Source organism: Neophocaena asiaeorientalis, unplaced genomic scaffold, assembly GCF_003031525.2.
Source record: "Neophocaena asiaeorientalis asiaeorientalis breed wild unplaced genomic scaffold, Neophocaena_asiaeorientalis_V1.1 scaffold194, whole genome shotgun sequence".
In the NCBI taxonomy this organism is placed as follows: Eukaryota; Metazoa; Chordata; class Mammalia; order Artiodactyla; family Phocoenidae; genus Neophocaena; species Neophocaena asiaeorientalis.
Genome location: NW_020172638.1, coordinates 1,607,374 through 1,632,547, shown reverse-complemented (window position 1 = coordinate 1,632,547; position 25,174 = coordinate 1,607,374). Strand labels below are relative to the sequence as shown.

Sequence of the window (25,174 nt, the reverse complement as noted above, 5' to 3'; positions counted from 1 at the left end):
CCTCAGCGGGGAGCGAGCAGACCCGGCGCGGAGCCGCGACCCCGGCGCCTTTCCCTCCCCGTCACCGCTCCCACCGCTGCAGCCGCGAGACTCAACACACAAAAGCCGCTTTCTCCGCGCCGCCCGCCCAGCGAGGCAGCAGCCAGCGAGGGACCCCACCTGAGGGCGGCTCGGGCTGCTGAGTTCGTTTTGTGTCTGAGCTCCGAGCTCCGCGCCCCGCGCGGAACCGACCCTGTGCTCATGGCTCTGATCATGGAACCGGTGAGCAAATGGTCTCCGAGTCAAGTAGTGGACTGGATGAAAGGTAATGCCCGCTGTGCGGAGGGCGAGGCGGCCCTGGAGCTCGGGGTCCCGGCGCACGGGAGGGAAGGGGCGCCCGCCGCGGCCGAGCCCGCCATCGGGGCTGCAGCCGGCTGATCGTGGGGCGCCGAGGGCAGCGGGGGACCTCCAGGGCTGACTGGGGCTCGGGATCCTGGTCTCCTATTGTCTCCAGCCAGTGGCTTCCCATCCGGAGAGGGGCGCGGAGAGCGCGGGGGTGGCCGGGGCGACCCGATGGGAGGCTGGGAGCCGGACGGCGGAATCCCTGTCAGTCTTTGCGGCTCCTAGCTCCCCTTGGTGCCCCCAGGCCGGGAGGACGTGCCAACCCTGCCTTCTCCCCTCAGGGAGGAGCCCCCAGGGACGGTCGCCCGTTCCCCGGCCCCTTTGTTCCTGGGAATCCTGACGCCCCCTTGGCGGCCGCCCCTGCCAAGTGCCTTTTCTTGCGCCAACTCTCCCTGCAACTTTTAAGCCCACATAATGGTGTCAGGACGCGGCCGCCGGGGTTTGGATCCGGAGAGCTCCCCCTCTTCCCCAGGTTGGGCTGAGGATGCTCGGGGGATGCGCTGCTTTGGGGGAGAGGAAAACATGCTTCCCCTGGGACAGCATCTGCGCTGGTATCTGTGGTTCCCTCCTGTGCATCCCCCCGCGTCCTTTGCCTCCTCCTCTTCTGGCGGCTTGAGGCTTTGAATCTTAAGGCTTTTTACTGGGGGCTCGACCCCAGGTGTAAAGTGACGCACATTCAAGTGTCCCCTCATTTATTCCATCTTGAAGACTCTCCCCTTTTTTCCCCTGGGCAATTTCTAATAACCATACTTAAAGACATTCGCCTTCTTAATCTCAAACGTGGGCTTTTTCTCTGTCCCTGGGCTTTCCTGCCTCACTATCTCCCTCTGTTGTCTGTTGTCTGAGTTAGAGGACCCTCTCCTCACGACCACTGCGCCCCCTCCCATCCCCAAGATTCCTAAGATTTGGGGAATGCTGACAGGGGATGGAGGGGATAGACAAAAAAGGATTCCTCGCCACGCTTGGGAGATGTTAAGAGTTTTGCTTGTGGTTATTCCTAGGCACAAACTCTGGGTAGATTAGTCAGGGCCCAAAGGCGTATCATTTGCAAATGCCGTTTCAAAGATGAGGGAGCCCCTTCTTAGGGCTTGCTTAGCAGTCAGACTTTCTAAGCTCCAGGTACTTTAGAATGAAAGTAGCGTGATTGGAAGTGATTGAGAGCAACAGAGGGAAACTCAATTTTTTTTTCTTTTTCCCCCGAGCCTTTTCAGCCTCTTGCTTGTCTTGTGGATTTTCCTTTATCCGTTTGCTTTCCTTTTATTCCCTTACTTGCCCCTTTATTCTTCATTTATTTCGTTTTTCTTTTCTAATATGTGGAAAGTGCTTTGTAACTGCAAAGCGCAGTACAAATGAGAGTGTACTGAATTAAATCGAATTCATTATTTATCGACTGCCCCCGTGTGCGGTGCATTGTGCTAAGGTGCCGTGGGTGCCATGACTAAGACAAAGTCCTGCAGTGGCTCATTATTTTTTTCTGTTTCTTCTTCTGTTTTCATATTGCTATTGAAATTCTGCTCTCCTAGATTCCCACCGATTTTCCCCCCCTTCGGATTGTCAGATGCAGACAAACATCTAACTTCTGTGTTTCTCAGTCATGCAAGAAAGAGCCAGAGCACATGCGAAAAGCAAGACTGCTTAATTAAAACCCTTTCTTTGAATTTGCCTAAAAGATTACTTCAATTTGAGTCTTGTTACTGAAATACTCAGAGAAAAGCTATCTTGGCTCCTTGGGAGTCAGATTACCTTCAGAGGCTACCTCTCACAAATTCCCATGATGCTTGTAGTGAGTGCTGCATACTCCCATCTTCTTCACCTCCCACCCTCCCAGTACATTCTTGCACTTTCCCCACTCTCTACACTTTAGGTCCACTGAAGCATGTAGAACATATGATGTACATATTCTGACACACATTTTTAGTTTCTCAGTACACTAGTCCTTTAAAAATCTCTCCAGCCTAAAATGCAGCTTCTTTGGAGTTGGGCTTACATCATTAGCTGTGATTTTAAGTGATTGTTATATTTAAGTTGAATAACTTATTTTCATACCTGTTGGTGATGCATCTTAGAGCTATTTGAGAAGACAGAATTTGTGTATCTTTGTATACATTAGACTGGAAGAGAATAACTGATGTCATTATCTGTATATTTCAAGTCCCAAACTGCTTACTGCTGAAATTTCCATAATCTTCATATAAATTTGATTTGAGATATTATCAGAAAATAAGGTTTAAAAAACTACTAAGATGAAACAAACATTTCCTCAAATTAATTAACTTAATTAAGGTAACGTACACTATTAGCTTAATTAATCCCCCCCACCGTTTTCCCCAAGTAAACTTTACAAAATACACTTAAAAAATACTTTTCACCCTTTCTTCAGATGCACTAATATTTAAAAGTCAATTAATTTAGGCTGTAGCTTTGGAATGGCCAAACCTCATTTAATGTTGCATAATGTATAGTGTTATAAAGGCAGTACCAAAGGATGAACAGGACTTTTGAACAACTGCAGCATTGTGGGAGTTCTTTAAAACATGCTCCTAATGTGACAGTTTCATCATCCTTAACATTTAAGACATATATATGGCATATGCTTTCACCTAGTCACAATCGTAGATAGTTATAACTCTCTTTAGTAAGGTATATGCTTTATGCTCTTTCTAGGGTATTTTTTTCCTTCACTAAACAGAAAAGGAACCATTAAGCATATAAGAATAGCATGGCCATATGTTTAATGCTTCCAGACAATTTATAGAAGTGCATTAGAAACTCAGTCAGCAGAGAGGGAAATGAAGGGAAAAACCCCTGGCTGACAAGATTATTAAACTTTGGTAGAATATACTCAAGATTAATTATGAAGGACCATATATACACTGCAATTCACTTTAACTTATTACTTTTTATTAAAATATATTTGAGGGACACGTATTAAATTTATGTTAATTATTATTAAAAAACGCTATGAGGAAATACTTCCTATTTTTTTGCTCACCCCCAACTCCACTATTTGTGAAATCCAATACTCATTGAATTTTCTCCTGACAATAGAAATTTGATGTGACACAGTGTCAATGTTAGTTCCAGTAAATATATGAATTCCTCATGAGTCAGTAGAATAAGGATTTATATCCCACATTATCCTGATAGTACTTCAGGCTATTTGGAAACGTCTCATAGCCTTCAAAATTAATTTTAAAAATTAATTTTATAAAAATATTTTTTGAGAAAATCAAATACTCATCATTTAGTGCTTGCAACTAACCTTTTTCAGTTGGAAGTTACATTCAGTCCTCCTGTAGTTTTGACAAAATTTTAAAACATAAACCTTTTTACAGTGAATAAAAGCAAAGCAGTTATTGGGAAAAGCTATAGGTAGAAAAGTAGGCCAATAACTGTTTCTAATTTTTGCTCAGTCTGTTACTCTAAAATACATTATTTCTCAGCTCCTGTCTGTTCACTTGCAGGGCCTGGAAATATTTCATAATCTGCAGTTGCTTGAGTCTACTTTTTTTGCCTTCTGAAATATAACAAAAACCTTTGAACACGTTTGGGCCCCTATTATTAATTTTATCATTAATTTTCCTTGTCCATGTCACACCCAATAATTCCAGTTTTTTTCTCACACCTTTTCTGCCTTTTGAAATTCTTTCAAAATATCCAGATGACTAAGATAAAGCTATTTTCCGGGGCCAGCTCCCTTTCTGACATTTTTTCCAGTGATCTTTAATCCCTTTCTGGATCAAATAAAATGGATTATTGTTTTCAGAGTCAACGGACAGGCCCCGCTTTGCTGATCTTCTCTTATGGTCTCTGTGACTTAGCTCCATGCACTCTTATGTTATTATGATTCCTAAAATCATCTAAATTTTTAAGATAGCCTCTGAAACCATCCCACAATTAACTGCTCTGGTCTTTCCTGTTTACTATAAACCATTTTCTTTAAGAAGCATTCACTGACTTCTAATTTCTGTCCTGATGACTCAGCCTTCTTGAGGACAGAAAATGAAATACATTATTTTAGGTATTAAAAAACAAAGATAAAGCCAACGTTTTGCATACAACCCTAAAAAGAGGAAAATGCAGTGATGAAATAAGGTCTGTTTAGTGTAAAAGTTTACATGCTCTAAAGGAAAATGTGTCCGATAACGGAAAGCAGTTTTGACAGGTACAATGCCCTTTAGTAATTTTTTTCCCCCTCATAGGACCCAGAGCTGAAGTTGAAATTTATCTTAATCAGGTGAAGGAAAATGTCAAAATTTTGAGTTAAACTGTTTTGAGAGAGAGATCAGAAATAATTTTGTGGCAGGAACTTGAGAAGTATACACCGTAAGGGAAAAAAATATGCTAAATGTTTAAATTGGTGCTATTACCTCTTTTTGAAAAATTAGGTTTTTTTCTCAATTGCAGCGTGACTAGATAGTAACCAACAATCACCTGCTTTGGATTTGACATTTTTGGAACAGGAATTCTTGTCATTTTATACAAAGAGGAGATTTACCTTTTTGATATGTAGAGTTTAGTTCACAAGAAACGTTTTGTTTGTAATGTCATTAACATTTGCTCCTTAAGGTAATACACATGATGTAGTGCATAGTAGGAAAAAAAAAGAGTATATTTATGTAGATGTATTCTAGTTCTTAGATATTTACTTAGTACTTCAGCATGGAAGGTGCTTTGATGGATGAATTTAAATAATTCCCTGCTTTGGAGAAATTAGTCTCTGTAAGGGTTGGCAGTGACATTGGCAAACCTATGCCAAGACAAAGACAGGTACCAACTAGTACATTTCGTAAATTTTAAGAGTTTGCATATGTATACAAGCACCAGTGGAAAGAGAAGATGATGATTATAGTAAGTCAGGAAGGAATCCATGGGGAAGGTTTGAGCAACTGTTTAAGCAGTTTATTTAATTAAGGTATATTCTGGATCTATTCAAAATGTAGAAGCACAGCAAGAGACTCTAGAGTTGAGATGGGGCGATTAACCAGAGGCGTTGAGTCTACGTTTGTCTGGTTGAAAGAGAAAGGTGGGCAGTACAGGGAAAGTGAGGGAGGAGCATGAGTAGGTGGTACAAAAGTACAAGAACAAATCTGCATTTCACAAAGACAGTAAAACTCTCATCATGTCCTGAGTTTAAATAAATACCACATTATAAAACTTCGGCTGCCAAAAATAAGCCCATTTCTGTTTCTCAGGAATAATTTGGAAATAATGTTAAAATGAGTTATTTTGAAGATTAATTACATCATTAACATTATGTTGTTGGATATTTAGAATTTTACTGATCCAAATTCTTACATGAAGAATGCAGATTGGCTTTTAAATGTTGATGTTGTTCTTAAAGCAATGATAAATTATCATTTTCATTCATAGCAGAGTGACCTCAGATTAGGACCTAACATTTTCTTAATGACTTTTAGCTTTCTATGTGACTTCCCTCACACACAAGGCTTATCGTGAAAGATGAAGCATTAGCTTCTATAAAGAGTCCTAGAAGGATGGATCATCAGTACTAATTTAAAGGTGGGGGAAAGGGAGGGTAAGTAATTTGAAAAACAAAATGGAGCCTAAAGCTTTATGTTTATGAGTTTGTCATGGATTAGTGTCTGGCTCAAGAATAGGCTCATTGTTTTGAATAGCATTCAGTGAGTGAATTCAGTTTTCATCCATAGCATAGGCCTGTGCTACCCAAAATGGTACATTTCTGTGGTTGTGAAAGCCAAATGATCAAAAGCCAAAAAGTTGATTTTTGCTAAGTATTTTAAAATATTATTTTTATATTAAAATAAACATAGATATTATATTCATGGTATAGAAAGCAAAATTGGCATGATTTTAAAGATGAGACCAGAGGCTTAACAGGAATTTTAGCCTTGCAGCAGGCTGTTTTAAAGCTGCGTTTCCCAGACCTCCCAGGGTTATGAGTACACTCTGTTCAGCAGTTAAGGATACATCAGTGGAAAAGTTTGAGAAGTGGTGGTTGGGTTTAGAAAAGGTAAAATTTATGTACTCTGCTTCCTCTTTTTCTCCTCTTGCAAAGGATAAAATACTATCTTTTCAGTCAAGGTCATGATAATTACAGCATCTTACTTTGTTTGATCCATAAACCTGTAGTCAGGATGAACTTCTTGAGAATGATTCCCATCTAATCCTATCTTCCCCATCAGCTTAAAAAATTTAATGGTTTCTCACTGTTTTTAGGATAAAGTCCTTAAAATGGCCTATAAGACCCTGGAAGGTTTGGCTGTTGCCTGTGAGGTAAACCTCATTGCTAGCACTAGCTACTCGGGCCTTCTTTCAGTCCTGTTTATGCAGCCCTTGAGCCTTTGCACTTTTGCTTCACCCAGTTAAATCCTGCTCATCCTTCAGCTCTCAAGCCTTCCCTCCTCTGCCTCAGAAAAGCCTTCCTGAACCCCCATATCACATCAAATCCTCAGTTATGCACTCTCTTGGTACCGTGTATATCTTCTTTGTTCCATTTGCCAGTTTTATTTTTTACCTTTATTTGTATGATTATTTGATGAGGGCAGGGAACCCATCTTTTTGCATAACAGTGCATAAGAAAGTATCTGGTAAAAAGTAGGCACTTAGGAAATATTTGTTGAGTAAAGGAATAAATAAATTTATTCACAGATTACTGGTCTGTCGACAGATCTGCTTTCCTAAATGACGATGCACGTAAAGTCCCTTATAATGCCCTAATGGATACTTCAGAGACGAGTTGTATACTGTGTGCCAGAATGCAGTGTAAGTAGGGTTGCTTTGTCCATTTTTCATAGTTGTGTTGCTGTCTAGCCAATTCAATGATCTAAATCATGGTGTAGATTCATTTCGTTAAGAAACGTTAATAATTTCAGTGAATCTATAACACTTCCATGTTTATGCTATAAATATTATTTGCTGATGTCATTTCATAGGCCAACACAATAGGCAAACTTCTTAAAAAATTAAAACATACCCCTTTTCTTAAGTATTTTCTTTCATACAGATTTTCTAATTGTTTCTTCATTTTGGTGTTTTTAAAAGAACACCATATGGGCTTCCCTGGTGGCGCAGTGGTTGAGAGTCTGCCTGCCAATGCAGGGGACACGGGTTCGTGCCCCAGTCCGGGAAGATCCCACATGCCGCGGAGCGGCTGGGCCCGTGAGCCATGGCCGCTGAGCGTGCGCGTCCGGAGCCCGTGCTCCGCAACGGGAGAGGCCACAACAGTGAGAGGCCCCTGTACCGCAAAAAAAAAAAAAAAACACCATATATTTTGGAATGCATGGTAGAATGAAATTGAAAAAAATGCCTTACATTTTTCCTCTTAAAAAAGTAAAGAAAATAAAGTTCATATAAGAAATTTAAATATATTTTTCTGTTGTGAGAAGAAAATGCCCTTTATTTGTTAACATAGAGGATAAAATGGAAAAAAAAAAGCCTGTTAGCTTAATGAGAACCATTATCTTCTCATTATATTTAATGTTGAATCTACATTTTTATTAATAGGAATAAAATTAAGATATTTAAAGATGCATCTTAAATCAGCATTTCTTATATAACTTCATCTCACTCTGATTTTGAAAAATAAATTTTAATTTTTTAAACCAAATATAAATTTATTTGGACTAATTTTTGAAGAGCACTCATTAAGAACCTATGTAGATAGTTACTGTAAAGCATAACTTGTTGAATACAGGTGCCTCATGTGGATTTTTTGTGAATTACATGCTACTGGATAATCACTAGTAGGCACGTTATAGAGATTTTTCTAATAAAGTGTGCCCCTCCCCCCTAAATTTAGAATTGTTAAAACATAAATCAGAATAAGTGAAATTTTTAAGACTTTAACATAACTTTGCCTGTCTGTTAATGCTTAATAAAACAACACCTTCGGGCTTAAATGTTCTAGCTAGTACTGCAAATCAGTGGATTGCAATTGTGCCCTGGTTTGAATTACAAATAACCATTAAACATGCTAGTATTTTTTTTAACTTGAAAGATGTATTTAATTTCTTGTTCAATTCCAATTTAAATTACAATCATTAATTCTAATAGAAGTTTTCATTATCTTATTCTTTCAATTTCAGAAAAGAAAGGGTTGTGGGTATTTGAATAAATTCATTGAATTTTAAATTTTACTAAAGTACAATAACTGCTGTTTTAGTTTTCTGTGTTCATCTATTGAATATTTTGTCACAATATAAAATTGTTTTAAAAACCAAGATTTATTAAATAAACCAAAACTCACAATGGCATTAATGTATTCTAGTTTGCCACAGTAAAAACACTGTTACATAACTAATATCAAATGTAGCATACTTGTCTGTTTTATATCTACTTGACATTAATGTTCTTGGAAATTAGTTTGTTTTTTTCTTTTGCGATACGCGGACCTCTCACTGTTGTGACCTCTCCCGTTGCGGAGCACAGGCTCCGGACACGCAGGCTCAGCTGCCATGGCTCATGGGCCCAGCCGCTCCATGGCATGTGAGATCTTTCCGGACCGGGGCATGAACCCGTGTCCCCTGCATCGGCAGGCGGACTCTCAACCACTGCGCCACCAGGGAAGCCCCAGAAATTAGTTTTATTAGGTAGGTTGGATAGTCTTCTGATAAGATGATAGGAAGAAGCTTGCTTGCTTGTTACTTGCTTTTAAAGTGTTACCCAATATCCTCTTGTTTGTTTGTTTGAACTTTTTATTTTGTTTCAGCCATATCTGCTATTTTTAAAATGGGCTTGCAACATGGTTTTTGTCTAGAAGAAATCAATGGAAGGCTGACTTAGATCCTGGATTTTACTTTTTCCAACTTGTTTACACAAAGATTACAAAATAATCTATTTTTTAGCAAGATGTTAGACTTCTAATTAATTTATTAATAAAAAACCTTTGAAATACTTGTTTTAAGTAATTATGCTGAATGAGTAATTTCAACAGCATTAGCGGAATTCTTGTTATAATTTTGGTATGTTTTATATGTGTATGTGGGAGTTTTTTTCAGCTATCCATATTATTTTCAAAATGTTTGATAGTCCTGGCGACTTGTGATTTTTTTTTCACCTGGCTGAGCAGAAAATTCATATTTTAAGTTTGTGTAATTCACTTATATTTTGGCTATGTAAACGAGGTACTGGGCTATTAAAAATATATATAAAAGAGAAAGAATTGTAGAGTTGTTGCTACTGGTGCTCAAAATAGACATTAGAGTCCAGTTGCTAGTTTTTCTCCCTGCCTGCCAGAGCCTGTGTGGAAACCAAGTTGAGTGTGGTGCGAGCCCGCATATGGATGGCAAGGCAGGTGCTCCTTCCCCATTTCCCTCTGCATTGGTGACATGGTGAGTTTTGCGACCGTCTCTGTTGGCACCAGTGTTGCATTAAATTAATGACAGGTTTGCTTATCTAGAAGGCTGCTACCTTGCCCAACAGCTGTCAGACCAGAGGCTTTCAATTTGATGTTGAATTGTGACAAGCAGAGAGCAGCTCATTCTATGGAATGTTTAGAGCTAGATAATTTTTCTTTCTAATCTGTCCCTAGACATAATGTTTTAAGTCTATTTATGGTAAAAACATGCTAATTCAGATTGTTTATTTGGGATTTGTGATAATTTGAGTAGGTTCCTATTGAACTTTACTTTTGATATGTGAAGAGAGGGCTTGCTGATCAATCTAATCGTGTAAAGATTGGAAAGAAATTGTTTGATCCTGGAGGATGTGGTGTTTTCAAGTATCATACTTTGCCAGGAGCCATTTCCATAGTGAAATTATGCAAGCTAGAAATGAGCTATATTTTTAGTTAGAATTTCTACATACTTGGTTGGAATCAGTTTTTTGCCTTTTTGGAATATTTTTGCAAACATCCTGTAGTACAGCTTGGTTCTTCCCCTCATTAGCCCACGTTATAAAGGTCTCATGCATTTCACATGTATTAGTAGTAGTAGTACGTAAAAGTGAAATAAGGGACAGTTGTTAACACCCTTTAACAGGTAAGTTACAGAAGTTAAGCAGCTCAACAGAGATGTACAGCTGTTCAGTGATGGAATTAGGTTGAACATTAACTCTTTTTTCTTTTCTGCCTACTGGATTGGATTTACACTTCCGTGGATGAAGCACATAGTTCAAGTTTATACGTAATTATCTTCAGACTTGACTTTTTAAAAGTTTCTGAATTTTCTACCTTTTAAAAATTGGCACCATTTAGTATATAATAAAGAGTACTTTGAAATCAGATGCCTGTGTTAGTTATATCCAGGCTCCATTACTTCCTAGCTGTGTGATCTTAGTGAGGGAGAGTTGAAGTAACTTGCCAGGTTTTCTCATTTTTGTAAAATAGGGGTGATAATATTACCTACCTCATAGGGTTATGGTATGCTTAAAACGATGCCTAGCACACAGCAAGTGCATGATAAAGGTCAGCTTTTTTTTTAATTAAGGAAGAAGTTTCATTCTATTGGTAATCTTCAGAAGCAGCACTATTAATAGATAATAGTTATTGACCGCTTACTATATACCATGTACTGTGCTAGCTGCTTTCCCTGCGTCATCTTATACTTATCCTAGCCCTGAAAGGTTGGAATTATCCCTGTTTTACAGATGCAGAAACTTTTTCTTAGAAACATTGAATCACTTGTCCCGTATACCGAAATATTTATCAAGCAGGTGTTCAATAAATATTTTCAAGAATGAATAAATATTAAGTGGAAGAAGCAGAATTTGAATGAATTTCTAACTGGTTCTAAAACATAATATGCTTACCTTGCCTTTCTACCAGAGGTAGATGTGACATGAGAGGAATCCTGGGAACATTTGCAAAGATGTTGATGTCCTCTCTGTCAGACCTACTTTCTTAAGTGTGTGGTAAGGTGGGGTGTGGTCATTGGGTTCTTTTGGCCTCTATAGTTGTTTTAAATGGAATAAGTCATCAACTATGATGCATGGGCTCTGTAGGGGTGTGTGTGTGTGTGTGTGTGTGTGTGTGTGTGTGTGTTGTGTGTGTTGTTGGTTGGTGATAAAGCGTTTCCACTCAAAATAGGACTTTAGCCAGTGACAAAAATGCCACATACAACTATAGTATTGGTGACATTTTTTTTTTGACCATGCTGCATGGCATGAGGATCTTAGTTCCCTGACCAGGGGTCAAACCCGTGCCCTCTGCAGTGGAAGCACAGAGTCTTAACCACTGGGCTCCCAGGGAAGCCCCTCATCTTTCTTATTTTGAAGTGAACTCCAGGAGTTTGATGCTCTCCTCTTCTGAGTGTAGACCTAGGCAAAAGATCTACTTTAGGCTACTACTACTAACCAGCCCAGTTCTGAGATGTTTTGTTCTCAAAGGATTGCTAATAAAAGTACATGGTGCCTCATGAAAAGATGCTCAACATCACTAAGCTTCAGGGAAATGCAAATCAAAACCCCAATGAGATATCACCTCACACCGTCAGAATGGCTGTCATCAAAAATACCACAAATAATAAATGTTGGCAAGGATGTGGAGAAAAGGCAACCTTAGTTCATTCGTGGTGGGAATGTAAATTGGCACAGGCACTATGTAAAACCGTATGGAGATTCCTCAAGAAATTAAATAGCTAGAACTACCATATGATCCAGCAATTCCATTCTTGGGTATATATCTGAAGAAAATGAAAACACTAATTAGAAAAGATACATGCACCCCAGCGTTCATAGCAGCATTGTTTACAGTAGCCAAGATATGGAAGCACCCTAAGTGTCTGTCAACAGATGAATAGATAAAGAAGATGTGGTATATATACATACACACACACACACACACACACACACACACACACACAGGAATATTACTCAGCCATAAAAAAGAATGAAATTTTTCCATTTGCAACAGTATGAATGGACCTAGAGGGTATTATGCTTAGTGAAGTAAGTCAGGCAGAGAACAACTTACTTTAAAGTGTATGTTTTCACTTATATGTGGAATTTAAAAACTAAATGAAAGAGTATGACAAAACAGAAACAAACTCATAGATACAGAGAACAAACTAGGGGTTACCAGTGGGGAGAGGGGTCGGGGGAGGTCCCGACGGGGAAGGGGAAGGGGAAGGGGATTAAGAAGTACAAACTACTATGTATAAGTTAAAATAAGCTACAGGGATGTAATGTACAGCACAGAGAATATAACCATTATTTTATAATTCCTCTAAATGGAGTATAATCTGTAAAAATACTGAATCACTGTGTTGTACACCTGAAACTAATATAGCATTGTAAATCAACTATACTTCAATAAAAATTTTTTAAAAATTTGTAAAAGAACTGATACTTCCATAAGTATGAATAAACATCTAGAGTATTTAAAAAATATATTTAATATGCATTTATAAATTTAAAAATCCCCTCCCCCCCAAAAGTAGTGGTGCCTGATAATAGATGTTCCTAAGGAGCGTTACATTTTACTACAAATACAGGCATACCTTGGAGATATTGTGGGTTTTGTTCCAGGCCACGGGAGTAAAGCAAATATTGCAATAAAGTGAGTCACATGAAATTTTTGGTTTCCCAGTGCATATAAAAGTTGTGTTTACACTCTACTGTAGTCTATTAAGTATACGATAGCATTATATCTAAAAAAGTGTATATACCTTAATTGAAAAATACTGCTAAAATATGCGAGCTGTCATCTAAGCCTTCAGCAAGCTGCAGTAGTAACGTCAAAGATCACTGATCACAGATTATATTACAAATATAATTATGAAAAAGTTTGAACTACTAAAAAAATTACCAAAAGGTGACACAGAGACATGAAGTGAACAAACGCTTTTGGAAAAATGTCACCGATAGACTTGCTCAATGCAGGGTTGCCACAAACCTTCAATTTGTAAAACAACAAAATGTCTGCGAAGCACAGTAAAGTGAAGTGCAATAAAATGAGGTACACCTGTAAGGGCCTTGATTATATTCTGTTGTTTATATTTACCTAGTAGTGGTTAGCATTGCTATCTATTGCAATACATTTCATTAGTGTTTCTTTGAACAGCAGACTTTATTCAGTACATTTCTATAGCTTGGAAACCCTTACCTACCTAGTAAATGGTAATTGTTCTACCCAGGTTATTTTGTTTTGTTTGGAAATTCTTTTTTCGTAGACCAAATTGTGATATGAAACGATAGCATAGTGAATCACACAAAAAACATATATGCTGGAGAAAATTTAATCATTATCTGTAAGAAAACTATTGTGAAATCGTAAGATACAGAGTGGTCAAGTTGAGCTAGAGATGTTTGATCAATTGAGTACTTGTAAAATGGTAATGATAGATACAGTTACATCCACCTTATGTTTTAAAATGATACACATGGTTTTGCCTGTGTATCTAAAATATATATTCTGGCATGTATTTTTGAAACTTAAAGTAAGATTTGTTCAGAGTAAAAACACAAAGATATTTTCTGTTTCTCCTTATTTTCCTTTAATAGACTTGAGGTGAGTTTGCTTTAGGCTGGAAGTTTTAAAATAAGTGAAAACAACTTAATTGTTCTTTGGTTGTGGAGAGAATGATTTGAAATCTCTCATTTTTTATGAAAGCTGCAATAGCCAGGACAATAGACATTTAAAAAATAACATCAACTGTGAACTGTGGTAATTACCAACTATTTTGAAGTTGCCTTAGCATTGTCCATTTGATTCTGTAAAGCACTTTTTCTCTCCTAATGTGCTCATTATTTTTCAAAATCCATACAAATTAAAATTAATTTTGTTTGGGCATGTTTTTGAGAATTTTGTCACTTTTTTTGAAAAAGTTGTTGACATCCTGTGTTGATAAGTGGTCTGGTAAGAGACAGACTTTTAAATGTGGTAACATAATGAATCTCCATCCACATTAATTTTAAGATGTGTCTAATTTAATATTTAAACAAAATGGTTTCTAATTTTGAGGGGTTTTTTTTCATATGAGACTGTTTTGCCAGCTTGTTTTTACAGTTGTGACCAGCACACACAGAGAAAATAAATACCGGTTTGTAGGGCAAAAATAGAGACACAGATGTAGAGAAAAAAACGTATGGACACCAAGGGGGGAAAATGGCGGGGGTGGGGGTGGGGGGGGTGGGATGAATTGGGAGATTGGGATTGACATGTATACACTAACGTGTATAAAATAGATAACTAATAAGAACCTGCTATATAAAAAATAAATTAAAAAAATAAAATAAATACAGCAAAATAATACTTAGGGATCTACTAACATTTTTCTTCCTACTGATGTACCAGTAATAAGATCACAAAAAATTAAGGCTGGTTATGTATCTCTAAAAAATAAGAATTTAAAAATATATACATCACACACACTCACCCCTACAACACTATTATTACACCAAAATTCATTTCTTAATATTAAATATCTAGTTAAAATTTCTAGATTCATAAACGTCATAAACAGTTTTACAGTTTCTTTTTTCCCTAAATCAGGATCCAAATAAAGCCCACACATTGTAGTCTACCTTATTTTTTTTCCTACATCAATCCTTTTGGACTCAGTACTCGCTTTACATGACAGACATTATTAATGTCTCTTGAAATAAAATTCATATATAATAAAACCTACCTCATATTATTAAAAAATTCACTGTAATGCCTTTATTGTAATAAAAAGGGAAAATAATTAAAAAATAAGATAGGTTTCTGTTGTATGTAGGTACTTAAAATGACTGTACTGTAAAAAACTATAATTGATATGTTTGCCTACTTATAATGAGCATACCTGGATTTAAGACAAGCAAGCAGTAAGTTCAGAAGTCATTCTATAAGTACAAGAAAATGGAAGAGCAGATGAATTGATAGACACTGGAGTAAAAATGAGTATTAGAACAGGTAACAGGCTAGACTCATTTGATATGTCACTCTAATAACTCCTGTTGAACATTTAAAAGTCATATTAAAAGGAACCTCAGCTTTTTGGAGAAATGGCAGATTCTAGAGCTGAGAAGGGAAAATTTAAGATGAGTCTGGAGCATCTTGTGCCAGAAAATAAGGAAGTGCTCAGAAAACACAATGATGAGGGCACGTCACAGACTTGGAAGCCATTCTGAAAGAGCTTTCAATGGCCGAAGCTGGAACAATTTGAGCAACAAAAATAGTATTGGATTTTAATTCAGTGCATAAAATAAATAGAGTCCATACTGATGTAAATAAATGTCTGAATAAAGAAAGAAGTGAGGGAGGAGAGAAAAATCTCCCATAAAGATAATTCCAAATATTTTATGTAGATACTCCCATCTCAAGGAAGTGACACTTAACTCCCCACTTTTTGATTCTGGGTTGAACTTAGTGACCTGTTTCCAAAGAGTAGAGTGTGGGAAGGGGAAATATAACTTCACTGGAGGAACCTAGTGAACACTGCGTCAGCCAGGTGATCAAGGTTTGCATCATCAGTGATAAGTCATGTTGATCGCATGTACCCTTGATATGATGTGGTGAGAATGGCACTTCACTTCTGTGGTCTTCCTCCCCCAAACCCTTAATTCCAGTCTAACCAGGAGAAAAACATTAGACAAATCCAAATTTATGGACATTTTACAAAATACCTGACCCCTACTCCTTCAAAACTGTCAAGGTCATCAGAAACAAGGAAAATGTGAGAAACACAGACCATAGGAGGCTAAGGAGACATGAGGATTATTTATTTGTATTATGGTGTCCTGGATAGGATTCTGAGATAGAAGAAGCCTGATAGGAAAAAACTAGTGAAATCAAAATGAGGTGTGGAGGTTAGTTAATAGTGATATACCAGTGCTGTTCCTTAGTTGTGACAAATGTGTCGCAGTAATGTGAGCTGTTAATAATAGAATATGGATGACAGGTATGCAAGAACTTTGTACTATTTTTGCAACTTTTCTGTAGACCTAAAACTATTCTGAAATATTTATTTAAATAAAAGAGTTAAATTTATTTTCAAATTTGGTTATACCAAAATGTAAGCAATATCTCATGTGAAATAACTTAGGTTTGCCCTTTTGTAAGTGTTAATAATAAACTCTTTCAAATGTAAACAAAAAAAGTCATGTGGGATACAGGCAGTTCTTAAGTGTGGGACTGTTGCATTCATTGGTCAAGCAATCATTCAGTAACCCGATCATTGTGATAACCTGAAACTCCTCACAATACTCAAAATGCACCCAAGGGACAACATTGACCCTGGCCTGGCAGCAAGAACCTCTGCCTTACCTCTTGGCTCCTGTGTAAACCTCATGCTCTTCCACATGTGAAAAAATAATTTTTTGAGTGAATGTCATACCTGGTTTCCCTTCAACTGAAGTTCATCTTTTTACTTGATTAGCTTTTGTTTTTAACTTTTTGCTAATCAGGAAATGTGTTTAAGAAGAGGAAACTGAATGTACATGGGATAGGGTGGAGACCACCAAAATTTAGCTCCATCTCCTTACGTATTTTACTTCACTGCTAACAGATTTGCAGGTAAACTCTTGGACAGAAGAGTGTGCTATTCTAAACCTTGTTAACAAAGCCTGATTCCCAGCATTTTTTCTAATTGTAGTTTCTTTTTCCTGCAGACACTGTGTAGGAATGTTAAACAAGGCATGAACATTTTTGAGCAAATAAATGTGGTTTATAATAATTGATTTTAGGCTGAATATATAAACGTGTATATAAATATGCATGCGTATTTACGTAGGCAAGATATTTGCCTAGGGCAGATATGTTGAAATGGAATATAACCAAATGAACTTTTCTCATTGCTTTTCTACGAGAAAGTCAGCATTTTTCTTTTTGTCACTAAATGTAACACCTTATTTTCATTGTATTACGGGGTCATGTAGTGTGTTTAGTAGTTGAGTTCTGGGTGTGAGAGTGGCTGTAACTTAACACCTCCTTTGGTCACATCTCTAAGAAATTATATTTGATTTCAAAACAGAACTACTTTAATACTTGCACTTTATTCCTGTGTCTTTCTTATTATTATCTTCCTTGTTTTCTAGTTTACTGGTGTGAAAATTCTAAAAGGAACAGGCTCTGGTAATAAGTAGATAAAATTGTGACTGGGAATTTAAGGCATTAACCTGATATCAGGGTTTTTTTCTTGCCACAATAAACTGAAATGTTATATGGATCACAATTTCATCTTATTTGATTCTTTGTTATTAATCACTTCTATGAAAGTGTGAAATTCTGCTGATATTGATGTGAATGTCTTAGAATTGCCTTCCTGTCTTGTCCTGACTTCATGCTCTGAGTATCAGCCTGGATATGCATTAACGTGTTCTCTGTGAAATACTTCTGTTTTTTGTACAAGGCATTTCTTAAGGTATGCTCACAAGAATGAAGGAGAGTTAATTTTGTTTTCTTCTGCCTTGATTTTTTTTAGTAAGGTAAGAATGTTTTGAATTTAAAGAAATCTTTTAAAAAAACAGTCTGTGTAGATTGTACATTAAATATCAAGGATTTGAAGCTGTCTTTGAATATGTGACTGGAGAAGATGGGTTGACTTTCCAAGATTCTCCCATATCTATCCCAGGATAGAATCTATCCCAGGGTAGGTGGGCAACATTTAGATTGAAATTGTTTTCACAACTTTCCAATGATACTTTTCATAACAAAAGTACACAGATTTAGGATGACTAGCTATTATGGTAATACAGTCTCATAATAATTAAAAACAGAATGTTAGAAGCAAATTGTGTGATTTACATGACTTATGAAATACAGATGGCGAGAAGTAGACTTGGAAGCTTTTTCAGAGTGCAGATGGCCATGAGTTCTTCAGAGAAGTTAATTAAGAGTAATCGTTGTATAGTGGCCACTGTCTTGTAGGCTGCCATGAATTTAATATTCTACTTTCCCCAATAAAAATGCCAGATGATGCCTTTCAAGGCTGCTGAAAACATCTTTATTACCTGTAGCCATGCCAAAGGACTCACTCCCCTACTGTACCCCTCTCTTTCCGCATCTCTACATTTCATACAGATGAATAAAAAAAAAAGATTAAAGGGACAAATACCTAGTAGGAAGCACTGTATGTAGAAGACAATACAAATTATTTGTAGTACTGAGTTGGAACTGGAAATCTCTCCAGTTGTGACCCAACCTAAATTCTGTCCCGTCGTGTGTGTTTAACTCGCCTCTTCATTTCTCAAGCCTTCTGTTTCTTTATCGGAAAATGAGGGTAAGGAAAATATGCTTTATAGGGAATTCTGAAGAATAGTCAACATGTAGTCCGAGTAGAAATGGAGTAACATTTTGACACTGGCAAAAATAGTTTATTATTAATTACTGAGCAGGATTTTTAAATGATATTTATAGAAAAGAATTTTTAAGTATTCCAATTTAGAAATAAATTGCTGGATATAGCTCACATATGTTTGCCTTAAGACAAAGAAGATTATACTGATTTTAAAATGTATTTGGAGTATGGATTTCAGGTGGCTGGCTCTCGGAAACGCTTTTCCTCTTACTAGCTTCTTTGTCTTGTGTGTAGCCACTTCTCTAACAGCTTTATTGGAGCCTTTCTCTCCAATTTTTTCCTTATGTGAGTCAAATGATCACTTAAGTAATTCAGCCTAATTATTAGAATGGTATATCTCACTCTTCCTGGCAGGAAACCCAATACAAAAGTCCTAAAGGCATTGCTGTTGATGCTCCACCATCCCTGGCTAAGTCTCAACCAGTATGAGCCTCATCTCAGTAGTAGTCCTTGCATATCATGGTTCCTCATACTTCTCATCTTTATTTTACCAAAAGGTTCATGACCATTGAAATTTCATTTTTCAGCCATTGTCAGAAGATTGGAATATAAGAGTTTTATCAACACAGGCATATACAAGGTGATCAAAATTATTAAATACTGAATCTGTGCAATGAAAATAACAGGCACTTATGAGCACTAGAGCTCCATTTAAGTGGTAAGAATGTATTGACTTTTCATAGGAGAAACAGTCAATTGTAAGAAACAAATGAACCAATTCATTTGAGCTTGGATCACTGAAAACAAGGGGGAATCACTGGCAAAACAATGCCTTTTCTCATTCATGTGTCACAAGTGGTATTTGGATTGAGGACAATTGAGAAGCCTTAAGACTACAAATTAGTTCCTGTACTTTATATTATGGAATGGTTGTTGGAAAGTGTATTTTCCCAGTGTTAGTATGCTAGATTTTTTTTTTTAATTACAAGCAGTTTTGTTTTTCTTCTTATGTTTCACATCTGCACTTGTGTTTTCCTTGGAAAAATGCTCCATATATCTAGCATTGGTGCACTCATGTAAATGATGTCAACTCATATATAAAATTTGGTTTAGAAGAATTTTTAAAATACCGAAATTGATTAAGAGCCTCCTTTTAATCAGTGTAATAACAATGTTGACTTTAAAGCTTTTGAGAAATATTTTTCTCCATAATTTTATTACTACTTTTCCTCCATCTTTTTGATTTTGTATGATAAATGACAGAGGACAATAATATGCCATATTTTATTCTTTCATTCAAACTTTGAAGATCATTTGGATTTTTTTGGTCATGCCTGAGCCATTTATAACTCATTTTTTGAAACCATGTAAATTTTAAATTAAATGAATGTCTTTTAAAAAGTGAGATCATGTGGTTGAGACAGCTATACATCTGTCAGAGTTACCTAGGGTAAATAATTTGGACTTCTGGTTTTCTTTAAAAAAAAATTGGGTGACACGTTCTCCTTTAAAACTCTAATATTCTCTGATTCTAAATTTTTAATTCCTTCTCATATTTGGTTTAGAAGCAATGAATGACGAGCATTCTTGATTTTCTTTATATCTACTTTAGTGACAGTTGGGACTTATGCATTTTTAGAAGGTTTAATTTTTTTCTGTTCTATAAATTGAATGTCATGCATAAAACTTCACGTACTTTACATAAAGACTTGTTATGTAACAAAAGCAGAAGGTGTATTTTTGATGTTGTAGGTGGATCTGAATCCTTCAAGTCTGTGCCATCAGTGCCAGATTACTTTGACAAATTCTGGTTAGCAAATTCCTAATATACTAGGTAACAAATCTCTCTCCTTTTCCCCCTTTTCTATAATCGTTCACTACTGAAAACTGTAACTCACAAGTTTAGCAAGGAGCAGATACCTCCTGGTCCCTTGTATAGTCTAACTCCTCACGTTCTTTCTCTACCTACTTGGTAATATTTAAAAAATTTTTAAGGTAGCTGACAAGTCCTGTATAAAAATAAAAATATTAATTACTAATGCACTCACAAGACCAAGGAAAAAGTAAATTAGAATATGTGGTATGTGCAAGTTGACATGGAATATCTGGAAAAAAAAACAATGCTTTTTGTTCTTGGTGTTCATTTTTAAATCATCCCTTTAAAATCAGGGTCTGTGTAATGTTCTATTAAGTGATTTCTAGATATGTGCAAATGCATCAAACAGATTTGTATTAATGAATGTAGTACAAGTACATCCCTTAAATTCTTAGCAAAATTTACAGGTATTTTTATAAACCTTTAACATTTATGGTTTTAATTATATCTGATAGGCAAATTCAAAGTAAACTCAAGTACAGTACTTATGTCCCTTTATTGAAACACATCATTAGTTAAAACAGTTTGTAACATTTCTTTTATAAAAGAACATGCTGGGCTTCCCTGGTGGCGCAGTGGTTGGGAGTCCACCTGCCGATGCAGGGGACATGGGTTCGTGCCCCAGTCCTGGAAGATCCCACATGCCGCGGAGCGGCTGGGCCCGTGAGCCATGGCCGCTGAGCCTGCGCGTCCGGAGCCTGTGCTCCGCAACGGGAGAGGCCACAACAGTGAGAGGCCCGCGTACCGCAAAAAAAAAATAAAAGAACATGCTTAGTTTGTTACACTGACACTCTTGTTCTCTGTGAGATGAATTGATAGATGAATTGATAAGAAAGAACTTACAGAAATCTCTTGGTCCTCTGCCATCATCATGTTACATGTAACCAACCGAGCTCAGGTTGGTTAAAGGACTTGTCTAGATTCACATATCTTTCTATTACCAAAATTACAAAAAGACAGCTCAGAAAGAGTATGATGCATAGATCTTTTCATTGTTATAAGGACATCTCTGTTAGGAACAAAAGAGAATGAATTCTTTTGATCACTGGTGTCAAAGCTAGAGCACGTCTTGATTAACACATGCAACAAGCCTACTTCATAGAATAATCCCCTCATTAAGAATGTTTAGTTTAGGTTTCATTTTATCATAATCGAATGTAAGATTCATAGAATGCCAAACCCCATTTACAGGGAGTTAAAATGCTATTAACTGCTAGAAAAACTTCTCCTGATGGTCTTCTAATCTCTGTGTGCTATGACTCAGTGATTTTAAATGTCATTTTCTAAGGCTTTGCAGTTTGTTAGTATAGTCAGGTGCAACAGGATTAAATCCAAATCTGGACACACAGTAGATTTTGTGGTCTGTTTAGAGCTGTAAATGGTTTGCTATGCTGAATAGTCTATTACATTTCACTGTGTATTCTTAATAATTTTCCATTTTAACTATGAACGGTATGCATGTACCTAAAACTCTAAATGTGGAATAATTTTTGACCCTGTATTCTTTAACTATATAACTTAAGTAACCTCATTCATACTGCTAGAATTAGTGTATTGAAATAAATTGGTCCCAACCAAATACAAATAGCTGTCTTTGATACATCAAAAAAAGTGTATTTGAATGATCAAGGCCACTGAGTTATTTTAAGATTTGTTCATAGAGTTTATTTATTGTGATGTCCTCCTTGATGCCTATTTTAAACATTGCTTCCTTCTTCTATGTAGTAGATATTGCATCATTTATACTGTTCTCATTCCTCCTTTCTCTTTCCAACATTCCTATATCTGTGTTAAAGCCTCAACAAGTTGGAGTCCCTGATTTCAAAGAATATTTACTTATTTAAAATCTAGAGTAACTTCACAGTGTGACATCTGTATTTATCAGTGGTTTGATAAGGTAAGTAAATTTCATGACCATAGTGAGATTTCGGTAATTATTTTTTAATAAATATATGAATGCCAAATAGGGAGAAGTGACTAAATAAAAGTATTTAACAAAATGGAAACAAACATATTAATGGATTTTTTTCAAGTTTAAAATGTGTGTAGGTCTCTTGTATTAGGTGTGCTGTTGCGTATTCAATAACTAGATGAAAATGTAAGGTACTTTCTCTTTCACCACTGAAATGCCATTGTGTTTTCTATTCTAAATTTCTAGTGGTGTTTACTGTCCTTTAGGAATTACTTTCTTTTACATGTTAATTTTTAGGGATTCTATTTTTCAAGCTTTGTCCTCCTTTTAAGAAAGGCAAAATTATGTAACTTAATCACTTGAGAATGAACTGTGGCATTATGCACATTTTCTGATAGCTGCTGTCAAAGATGGAATAATAACACTTTTCCTGCCACTATAAGAAGTGTAGTCACCTCAGGACAAGCACTGAGTCATACTTCTGGGGCCAGTCGGAAAAGTTCGCATCATTGGCAGCCACCTGGGCTCTTCATGTTCCATGACAAATGGCAGACTGGCACATGGTGTAACTGAAATGTTTCTCAAATGTCTAAGTCCTAGGAAAAATTAATGTTAAGGAGTGTAAAAGCTGAAGTCTGTGACTTATTTTGAACCAACAGCTTTGAATTCTTAATTTACTTATGCTTGTTCAACAAATTTGTAATTGTGTTTTAACAAAATTTATATTATAACTTGAAATGGTAAAACTAAAGCCCCTTGTATAGTGAAGAGCTAAAGAATTGGGTCTTGTTCCTATATTTTTTTTTAGTGTGTTAACCCATCTCAACAGCCCAGATAACACTGGAATATGACCTTAATGTTTTTTCCTATATGTCTGTCATAGATACGCAGCTGTTAATTTAGCCTAGACATTTGCTGGACTTCTAATTTATATGTATATCTAAAGTATTTATGCAATTATGCAGAACAGTAATACAATAGTAGAAAACTTGGTTGATTACCTTCATAAATACCAATAAAGTTTGGAACCAGAAACTGCTCACTTCCACCTACTCAAATAGACAACCTTAAAGCATAAATGCTATTTTAGAGTATTTTACTAATAGCATTATTAGTGTCAGCATGACTAAAATAAGGACCTTATAAAAACAAACAAAACCTTTAACTGAATGCCTTCTTTCTTTTTTAATGTACATCCTCAAGTTGCACCTTATATTTTTTATATGGAAGTTAATTGTACATATATCCTTCAAATAAAAGGAAATTTGTTTTAGAGACATCTCTCTCTCTTTTTGTAGTCTTAATTGAAACACGTAATTTGCTAATTATATCAGAACTAATTCTGTGGGTTGGGTAATATTTTTATTTATATGTGGGTTGTTGAGTTTTTTAATAGTAAAATACAACATGTGTTGCTACATAATTACGTATTTTTAAAAGTTGCTCTGAACATTGGAGTCTAACATGAAAACCTTTTGGGATAGTTGTTATTTCTTTCCTTAAGTGATCAGAATGCCCCCATTCTAATTTTATGTCTTGTTAGAATGTTTTTTACTATTTAATCACATTAATTTAAACTCCCATCAGGCCTGTCCACCATCACCATTGTATAAACACCTCCAGTAATCTGCTCCAGTGGTCACTGTATTATATAGTCTACTCCGGTAGTCACTGTATTACAGTGGCAAAAATGTAGGCTTTGAGGCTAAATATACCTAGATTCAAATCCCAGTTTTGCTACTTATTGGTTTTATGGATCTGGGCACATAATAACCTCTTTCTCCTTTTTAAAATGAGGAAATAACACCACCTACCTTAAAGAGCATTGAGGTTTAAATGAAGTAATCTATGCAAATGATATACCCCAGTCATTGGTGCTTAGTAAGTTCTAAGTAAACATTGGCTATTATTGTTTCCACCACTAACACCACCTATAAAAGAGGGTTGTAGTCAGAGGATGACAATGTATGCAAAGATCATAGTAGGAGCTGGAAAAGTATTGGTTATTATTGTTACCACTAGCAATACAAAGTCATGACGCTAGCCTACAAATAATTAATTACTGTAATTGATGCTGAATGTAAATAGTCAGGTATTTTTTTGAGCCACTCCAGTTTAACTCTACTGAAATTATAAATGAATTATAAGTATAATGAAACTGGAAAAAAAGAAAAGATTACTGAGAAAATAAAAATAGACATAAAGATTCCATAAGCACTTAGTTTACATTTGAGTCACAATCAAGACTCTTTGCCAGGAATGGACCATTCAACTCAACATGGCCTACTCATACAAAAATTTCTGATTATGTGGCTCATGCCTTAATATAGTTGAATAATCCTAACCATGAAAAAAATCATACTTCTGAAATGTAGAAGTCTACATATTTTCATTTGGTTATATATAATAATTTAATCAGACTTAGCAATGTCTGAGTTTCAGAGGACTTTAAGAGTTGTATCTGGCACATTCGTACAATAAGTATTTGTGAATGAACTAATGAGTAAAATCACCCAAGCTATTAAAACCTGATCTAAGATAACTACTGCTCTTAAACTTCTGTTTCATATTTAAATTTAGCTACAGGGCCAGGAATATTTTTCTTCCTCTCTTTTAAGACTTAAGAAAGATAAATTTTATTTAATTTCAGGAACAGAGACTTTCTTTTTATCTGTTTATATAAATTAAACATTTTATTGAAAGCTTTCCTTTTATGAACTGAAAGTTCAAAGATTGTTGCCTGAATAAAAACCCAGATCAAGGGACTTCCATGGTGGCGCAGTGGTTAAGAATCCACCTGCCAATGCAGGGGACCCAGGTTCGAGCCCTGGTCCAGGAAGATCCCACATGCCGCGGAGCAACTAA

At 36.3% G+C, this 25,174-nt stretch overlaps 1 protein-coding gene across 4 annotated transcripts in view; it reads left to right on the top strand.

The window, feature by feature from the left end:
* Nucleotides 1-240: 240 nt before the first annotated feature.
* CNKSR2 (connector enhancer of kinase suppressor of Ras 2) overlaps nt 241-25,174 on the top strand; it is a 255,645-nt gene continuing 230,711 nt past the window's right edge. For all 4 annotated transcript variants that reach the window (XM_024739455.1, XM_024739454.1, XM_024739453.1 and 1 more), the window contains exon 1: nt 241-304. In XM_024739455.1, the coding sequence (XP_024595223.1) occupies nt 241-304 (64 nt within the window). The remainder of the gene's footprint in view (nt 305-25,174) is intronic.